The sequence below is a fragment of the Bos mutus genome, chromosome 12, assembly GCF_027580195.1.
Source record: "Bos mutus isolate GX-2022 chromosome 12, NWIPB_WYAK_1.1, whole genome shotgun sequence".
NCBI lineage: Eukaryota > Metazoa > Chordata > Mammalia > Artiodactyla > Bovidae > Bos > Bos mutus.
This window is the reverse complement of record NC_091628.1, coordinates 32,724,334-32,733,413: the sequence shown is the minus strand read 5'-3', so window position 1 is coordinate 32,733,413 and position 9,080 is coordinate 32,724,334. Positions and strand designations below refer to the sequence as shown.

Below are 9,080 nucleotides of genomic sequence, written 5' to 3'. Positions count from 1 at the left end.
CCTTGACATTTTAAAAAAGAAGGTCTGGAAAAAGTACTTTCTCCAATTTCCTCAATAATTCAGTTTTATTTTAAAGTCCAGGTAAAAACTCTGGGACCAGTTTACCTTTTATAATTTCATGGCCATGTTACACCCCTTCCTTTCCCCTGACAATATCAATCCTCCAAACAATAAAAAAGCATAAGCCCCGCCTTCAAATAAAATACTTAAAAAAAAAACCCATCCCAAATAAAACAAAATAATATTGAGCAAAGAACTCAATTGCTTTTAAAAAGGTGAAAACACTGGTGACATTATTTTCACTTCAATCACTTAACTCATCTAAGTGAATGCTTCAAAGTGCTCCTGTGGCTCTAGAGAGACTCCAGCAGAAAGGATGGAAGGAGTGCATCTCAACGGACCGGTCAGGCAGTGGGAGTGCTTGGTAAATTCCCGCAGGCTCCTCCTAGGTGGAGAGCCCGCTACACGTCGCTGGGCGACCGCGCTCTCTGGGACAGGCTGGGTGGGACGCAGCCACAGCACACGAGGCAGAGGGCCTTCTGGATCTCCTGGTTTCTGAAAGCATATATGACGGGGTTGATGATGGAGTTGTAGGTGGCGGGCAGGAGGGTGGCGTAGGTGTAGATGGAGGGGTACGTGTAATCAGCGATCAAGGAGTAGAGGGTGAAAGGCATCCAGCAAGCAGCGAAGGTCCCCAGGATGATGGCCAGGGTGGAGATCCCCTTCCGGGTGGTCACGTAGTGCGAGGTGGCCAGGAAGTGGTGCTGCAGGGCGATCTGATGGGCGTGCCGCATGACGATCTTACAGATCTGGATGTAGAGCTGCAGCATGAGTGCGAAGGTGAAGAGGAAGGAGACGGACAGGATGGCAGCGTTGTTCTTGGTGAGAGGCCTGACCACGCTGCAGGTGGACTCGTCCCGCAGGCAGTTCCAGCCCAGGACCGGCAGCAGGCCCAGGCAGATGGAGGTCCCCCAGAGCATGAAGAGCATGACGTAGGTAAACGTGACCGTCCTCTCTGAGTGGTAGGTCAGGGCGTAATACAGGGAGAGGTAGCGGTCAACCGTGATGGCCAGCAAGCTGCAGACGGAGGCAGAGAAAGAGGCCACGATGAGTCCGATGGTGACCAGCTTGGTGGCCTCTGACTGAAGCAGGTAGGCAAACACGAAATTGACAATGAGTCCGATGCCGGCCAGCAGGTCTGCAAGCGCCAGGCTGCCTATCAGCAGAAACATGGGTGCCCGCAGGCTGGGGTTATGAAAGATGATAAGGACCACGATGGCATTTTCGCAGGAGATGAGGGTTCCCGAGGTACATAAGACAATGTCCCAGGGGTTAACCACCAGCTCCGGCTCCGGCTGCAGGACAGGGACCTGGGAGGAGACCTCCGCCGAGATGTTCCCGGAGGCACCGGCATCTACAAACTCCGGAGGCAGCCCGCTTACATTGACTTTCGGGTCTTCATTCATTTTAACCCCTGTCCTCTTCAACGAAAAGACAGGCTGTTTAGTGTTGAGATAGGGCAGGGCGACAATCCCACATCATGCAAAAACCACACCAACAGCGAGCCAGCCCTACTTAGACACTGCCCCCAAATGCCACAAGCTTCCCAAATCACAACCTGGTAAGAAATACGACAAAAGCCAAAGTCTCCGTGGCTTAAAACCATCACCACCACAACAAAAATGCCGTTTTGGCGCTGGGGGACACCCGGGATGGGACTTGCACACAGGTGCGCGAGCGGGGCAGGCACACGCGGGACAGCGGCGGTCTGTTTGCTCAAGTGCTGAGGACACACGTGAAAATGTGTCTCGCGTGCCGCCAACGAGCGGCCGCCTGGCACCGGGACTGCCGCGGGGGTGGGGGGGACCGCGCCGCGGCGACAGCTCTCCAGCCGGGTCGGGCTGCCATCCTCGCTGGAACGTTCAAAACTCCCACCCTCCAGGCGACCGGTGCGCGCGCACATTCACACCCCAGCCAGAACAAAGGGGGTCCCGGCCGCTCCCCCTCACCCCGCCCCGCCGCCCCGTGCGCACGGGGCAGTCGCCGCAGAGCCACGAAAGGAGGGCGCGCGCGATGGAGGTGTGGACACGGACGGACAGACAGATGCCCAGGCACCGCGGCGGACGCGAGGGGACGCGAGGGGACCCACAGGGCGCGGGTACATCGCGGGGGTCACCTTGGTGCGCCCAGGCCGGGGGGTAGGGCTCCTCCGCTGCTCCCAAAGCGCTACCCGGGTCGCATGTCGGCGGCGGACCCGCGGGGCGAGGGGCGGCGGCCGCTCGCTGGGCCTGGCCGGGAGGGCGGGGGCGCGCTCCGCGCCAGGTGAGCAGAGGCGGCAGGTGAGCGACGGGCTCGGCTCGCGCGCCCGGCTCTCCCCGCCCGGCCGCTCGCTCTCCCCGCCCGCGCGCGCCACCGCCCCCGCGCGCGCCGCCGCCGAAGCCCCTGGAGGCCGGCGCGCGCCCCACGGGTCGGGGCTGCGCTGGGCGCGCGGGCGGGGAGAGCCCCCCACCGCCGGGTGCGAGCGAGAGGAGCCGGACGCCAGGAACTGCAGCGTCACGGTGGCCGCCGCCGCCCCGCATCCCACTCGGGGCTCGCACGGCGCGGGGGCGGGACAGCGCCGCCCCGGAGCCCCGTGACCCATTTCGTTCCCGAGGTCCCCCTGGGGCGTCCCGGTCTCCAGGGCCCGCTTCTCCATGCCTTTCCCTAAACTGCTACCTTCACGCCCAAAAGAACTGCCTAGGGTGGTACTCAGGATGTTCAGGTGGGATGGGGCGGGGGTGAGCAGGTTTAGGGAAGCAGGGTCTTTGATCCAGCCAGCTGTTTTCGGAATTGCAGTTGACCACACTGCAGTTCTGATCCCCAAGAGACCCCCTTCCTTAGGTGCGTCCTGGACCTAGCTTTTTTTTTTTTAAATCACTATTCCTTGGGAATATTTGCTTCACTGGATATAGGGTGCTGCTACGCGAATCATCGTCATTATCATCAAATTGCACTTATTAAGTGTTCCCCGAGCTGTGTTTTCCAATGGAAATCATTTACAGACTTCCTGCAGAAGCAGATGCCGGCCAAAACCCAATTCATTGATGCACTGAAGTGGCAATGTTAGTTTATCTTTTCATTTGAACACATTCAATAGTTTCTAAGATTGAAAACCTGATGGCTATCTGCTTTTATGAGCCTGTCTCCTCTGGATGCAAAATTCAGAGCACCTGGGAGATCCTAAGTTTAAAGATGGTCTCTCTTTCAAAATGGGAGAAGGAAAAGGCGTGATACTCTGATCTTTCCCTATCAGCAGTGAAGGTTTCCCCAGATACCTTTCTCTACCCTGAGGTGGGGGGAATAGTTTCTATGTGAATAAAGGTGGTCTTCAGGGCATAGGACCCTAGAACTAACTCCTTCCTGCAGATGCATCCTCCTCTAGCCGCCCCATCTGTCCTCTGAACTCACTGTCATTCCTTACTCCTGCCCTTCAGGCTCACCCACCAGGATTCCCCCTCCTCCCCGCTCCTCCCCTCTCCTGTCAATCAACCCCTGCCTCTGCAAGATCACCCCAGCTCTCTCTGCACCCTAGGTCTCAACTGCAAACCAGTGGTTCTGGGGCGGAGCCCAGATTCTGCATTGGCAGTCCTCCTTCCCAGTGATCCGGATGCTGCTGGCCAATGGACCAAGAAGCAAGGTTCTATGGCATTTTAAGAATGGCTTGTACCTCATGGAGAAGCACGATGAGGGCTGGGCATGCAAATCCAGTAAGCCGTGGTCTCTGCTCACAGGCAGGTACAGTCTGGTGGTGATGGACTCATAAAAAGCAGAAGTAATACCAGGTAGCAAATGTGGTAATGTAGGGATATGCATCTTCCTCTCAACTGTTAGGCGGTGAATCAAAGCGTTTTTAGAAAAAGGCAAGGAACAGTCACTTAAACATACAGATAGCTGTTTAAGTATGACACAGTTCAAACCACCTGCCAACATTTCAGGAGCCTCGCTTCAGCAGAGCGCTTTAGGGAAAGTGAGTGACAGCACCAGCCAGCCACTGCTCTCATCAATATACAGAGTCTGGCCCTGACCTACAGGGCTTACAGCCGTGGGCTTTCATGCCCTCTTTAATGTGTTTAGGAAGTAAGAAAAAAGAATGGAGGCTTGCAGGACTTCCCTGGCAGTCCAGTGGTTAAGACTCCACGCTCCCAATGCAGCGGATGTGGGTTTGGTTCCTGGTGGAGGAACTAGGATCCAGGATGCCATGTGGTGCAACAACAACAACGAAGATAAAAAGCTTTTAAATAAATTAAAATAAAGAATGGAAGATTGAGAAGAGAAAGGGTAATAGATGGATGGCAGAGATGTGCAGGTGTATGCAGTTTTGAGACCTGGAAAGCATTAAAGGAAGAAACAGAAGACTCATGTGGGGCTTGGATACAGCTCAATGGTGAAACCTGGGCGCCAGGGGCCAGGGCAGATCCTCCAATGGCCAAGGTCAGCCGTGCATTCACCGTCCTGCTGTTACTCCTTCCCCTTGAAAGGCTGCTTGTAACACAAAGAATTTAAACATGACCAGAGTTCCATGTTTATCAGTGTATTTGTGAGGACTTCTGTTGCCAGGGGGCAGACATGCAATTCAGACCAACTTGATTTAAAATGGATGCTGCTGTCTGGCACGGCTGGGGAAGGTCCTGAGAGACTCAGGGTGGAGGAGAAGCTCCAGGAACAAGATCCGACCTGTGTGCCGAGTTCCTTCATCAGCCCATCTCTGCCAGCCTCGAACTGTCCTTTCCTAGACCAGCATCTCCCGCGCAGCCATGAACGTGGCCTCAGGCAGCCCCAGGCTGGCACACTGAGACCGTCTTCCCAGCTGGCAAGAGAAATTGCCGCACACTCTGGCCCAGCCTTCAGTAACGCGCAAGGCTGTGTTCTCAGTTCGCCTCACCCCCGTTACGGGACACTGCAGCAGACACCCTCAGTGTGTGACGTTTACTTTCTTCTCGTTCCTTATCTTCTTGGTCATTTTTTTTTTTTCTATAACTTCGGCAAGAGGTTGTGTAGGAGGTAAAGCATCTTGCCTCTCCTTGACTCCTTCAGCAAGTCAAAGAGATGGCGAATGCTCAATTTACACCCCAAATTCTGCAAGGTGTATACATGGGATGTGACAACATGTGGCTGGAAGCGCTCTAGCAGTGGTCTTGCTAACGGTAAAGGAGGATGACCAGCTCTATGTTTTCGTCCCTGGGCGATGCCTGCCTAACCCACAGGCATATATGGGCAGGTAATCAATGCTTGCTTTGCTTGGCAGTAGACTTGACCTGTCCTAACCCTTGATTATCTAAGTCTTACGTTTCTGATTGCTTCATAGTCAACCAAGTTTATGTCGATTATGTAAAATCAGTGACACCCAGAAACTGGCATTTCGTGGGTTGGTAAGTTTCCCCACCAGCTGAAGCAACAACAAAAAGGAGTGACTGAACTGGGGGCTTTTCTTTTGCTCCATAAGTTCGTTTAAGCAGGCACACTTCTAACTACTTTCATTATTATTTCAGAAGGAAAGAGACAATTTTAGGCATTCGAAAAAGGACATATCTCAAACAAAAGGGTAGTGCTTTTTTTTTTTTCCTTTTAAGGATTGTGCTTTTACATGAAATACATCTTGTTTTATGAAAACTCAACACAGTGTTCTAACTTTTCTCATTTCTACTAGTTGGGTGGAAACTACCAAAGCACAGATTTGGTTGGAGGATGACTCTTTTTAAAAAACACTTATTTATTTATTTGGCTATGCTGGGTCTTCACTGCGGGCATGGGATCTTTGATCTTCCTTGCAGCATGCAAAATCTTTTGGTTGAGGCCTGCGAACTCAGTTGCAGGATATGGATCTAGTTCCCTGCATTGGGAATGCAGAGTCTTAGCCACTGGGCCACCAAGGAAGTCCTCTGAGGATAACTCTTAACCACTGAGGGATGTGATGATTTTGTATCCACTCAAAGGGAGCCTAGAACAGATTGAATACTTTTTGTCAACTCAGTAGGGAAAATGTACAGGTCAAGTTTCAGAAGGTACAAGTTTTCATTTAGGCACCCAGGTTACCAAGCTTTATTACTCTCCTCTCCAAGCTGATGGCCTGTGCTTATGGAACACCCACTCTGTGCCGGGCTCTGAACCACGAGCTCTTCATAGGAAGTAGAGAACCCTGCTGCCAGCATGTTGGAGCTTGTTTTCAGGGAAAATGACTAGCCAGCCATGAATCCTCACAGAGTGACAGTCTCTCCTCTGCAGATGCACCCTGGTTTGGGGAGATTTATATTAACCAGGGGGCTTCCCCAGTGGCTCAGCGGAAAAGAATCTGCCTACAATGGAGGAGCTGCAGGAGACACAGGTTCGATCCCTGGGTCAGAAGATCCCCTGAAGAAGGGCATGGCAACCCACTCCAGTATTCTTGCCTGGAGAATCCCATGGACAAAGGAGCCTGGTGGGCTATAATCCATGGAGTTGCAAAAAATCGGACATGAATTAAGCAGCTTAGCATGCATGTACATATTAATCAGGCTGATACATTCAAATCAAAAGGCCAACTATCATATAAATATTTACAGTCTCAGAAGCCAGGTGTGAGCAGACTTGTGCGCCCTGGAGCAGTAAACAACTTGCCTTTGTTCCCTATTTGTAAAACTGAGGGTGTTAACAGCATCTATTCCTAGGGCTGGTGTAAACCGAACGGTATGCTTATCCCAGCCTGGCAGAAAGCTACGGTCTGTCAGTGACAGCTACCGTTACTAACAGTTGTGGCCACTGTTTTCCATCATCTCCCTGATGCCCTTTGTGAATGGGGATCCACGGGAATCCTGTTCTCACAGCCGGATTGGCCAAGTGCCTCAGCATCCTCTTTGGGGCTATCACTCACAAACACCCAGACTGTCAGGAAATTCTGTTGACTCTCCCATTGAAATACACCCAGAATCCATAACTGCCCAAACTTCAAAGTAGCCAAGATCCCCTACCATGTGTGAATGGAAAAGTAAACTGTGGTCTATCCAGATAATGGAGTACCCTCAGTGCTAAAAAGAAAGATGCTCTCGTGCTTCCCTGATGGTCTAGTGGTTAAGAGTCCACCTGCCAATGCAGGGGACACGGGTTCGATCCCTAGCTGGGGAAGATCCCACATGCCTCGTGGCAGTTAAGCCAGTGAGCCACAACTACTGAGCCCCTGCACCTAGAGCCCGTGCTCTGCAACAAGAAAAGCCCGAACACCGCAACTAGAGAGTAGCCCCGCTCGCTGGAACTAGAGAAAGCCAATGAGCAGCAGCAAAGACCCAGTGCGTCCAAAAATAAACAAATGATTTTTTTAATGAGGTTATTAGGGTGGACTCTAATCCAATACAGCTAGTGTCCTTATAAGAAGAGGAGACGAGGGCACAGACTCACACAGCAAGAGGGAAAACCATGTGACAGCTGGGAGAAGGTGGGAATTGCTCTGGCCAAGCCGCCCACTCAGTTCCAGGCATGCCGAGTCCTGCGGCTCGCAAAGCTGGCTTTATATCCTCTTAGTGTTCAGAGGTGACAAACTCAGCCTCCCCAGTTTGTCTCCTTGTGGTTTATCCAAGTCTCCCGTACGTGTCTGTCTCTGACTCTCAGCAGATTTAAGCTCAGTACTCTTGGTGGGAATGTAATACTACTAGCTCAGGTGGCCATGGACCAGGGGCTGAAACCGCAAAATGTTATCTCTTCTCACCACAGTTCTGGAGGCTGGAAGATCAAGGTTCTGGCAGAGCTCAGTTTCTGGTGAGGACCCTCTTTCTGGCTTGCATGACTTTCTTACTAAACCCCCCATGGCTTTCCTCACCGAGTACACCTGTGCAAGGGGAAAGAGCAAGCAGGCTGTCTGCTCTCTTCTTTATTTTTGTTTTAAACACTGTTCTCCACAGTGGTTGCACCAATTTACATTCCCACCAACAATGCAAAAGGGTTTACTTTTCTTCATACCTCCTCGAGCATTTATTGTTTAGACTTTTTGATGATGGCCATTCCGACTGGTGTGAAAGATGATACCTAACTGTAGTTTTGATTTGCATTTCTCTGATAATTAGTGATGGTGAGTATCTTTTCATGTGCTTTCTGGTCATCTGTCTGTTGTCTTTGAAGAGATGTGTATTCAGTTCTTCTGTACATCTGATGTCTCTTCTTATAAGGGCACTAATTCTACTGGATCAGGACCCCACCCTTGTGACTTCATTTAACCTTAATTACTTCCATAAAGGTCCTATCTCCTAACACAGCCACACAGGGGCTAGGGCTTCAAAAAATACATTGGGGGATACAGACATTCAGTCCATTACAGGTAATTTGCTTTATTTTGTTATTTTAGAATTAATTTGACTTTATTTATTTCTTTACTTGTGTCGGGTCTTAGTTGCAGTATGCAGGAGCTTTCATTGCTGTGGCATGTGGAATATTAGTTCCCCAACCAGGGATCGAACCCATGTCCCTTGCATGAGTGCTAAGTAGCTTCAATCATGTCCAACTCTTTGTGACCCCATGGACTGTAGCCCACTAGGCTCCCCTGTCCATGGGATTCTCCAGGCAAGAACACTGGAGTGGGTTGCCATGCCCTCCTCCAGGGGATCCTGCATTGGAAGTGAATCCTTAACCACTGGACCACCAGGAAGTTCCCAGCAGGGAAGTCCTATTTTCACTGCCTTCCTCTCTCTCCTATCTCGACTCCTCTATCCCCACCAATGTTCCCTGGGATCACATCCAGAATGAATTACCAAATCTTTGTCTCAGAAAATCTTCGTCTGTTTCCGGGGAACCCAAACTAGGACAGAAAAGCTGAATGCCATAAGTCCTTCCAGGAAAATTACAGCACTTGGTAGCATGTTAGAGGCTCCTAGAAGTCTTCCCTAAAGAAACATTTCACTGAGTTTAACCCAGGACTTCACAAACTTTCTTAACCGCCTTGGAGTGCCCTAGAACACCTCCCAGAATTTATCTGGAAATGCTGTGTAGGGTTGGTGAAAGCTGGGTGTGCATGTAGTTGGTTTATGTATGATTGTTGCTTGGGGCAGGGGGCTTGCGGGTGAGGTCTGGGCGGACCTGCA

General features: G+C 51.4%; 1 protein-coding gene across 1 annotated transcript; it reads right to left on the bottom strand.

Moving 5' to 3' along the window:
* Window positions 1-461: 461 nt before the first annotated feature.
* GPR12 (G protein-coupled receptor 12) lies at window positions 462-1,466 on the bottom strand. Its single transcript, XM_070380847.1, has one exon. The coding sequence runs from the start codon at window positions 1,464-1,466 to the stop codon at window positions 462-464; it is 1,005 nt and encodes a 334-aa protein (XP_070236948.1).
* Between the last annotated feature and the right edge of the window lie 7,614 nt (window positions 1,467-9,080).

Excerpts from the sequence above, each read along its gene's own strand:
- GPR12 (XM_070380847.1), bottom strand. The coding sequence starts at position 1,466 with ATGAATGAAGACCCGAAAGTCAATGTAAGCGGGCTGCCTCCGGAGTTT.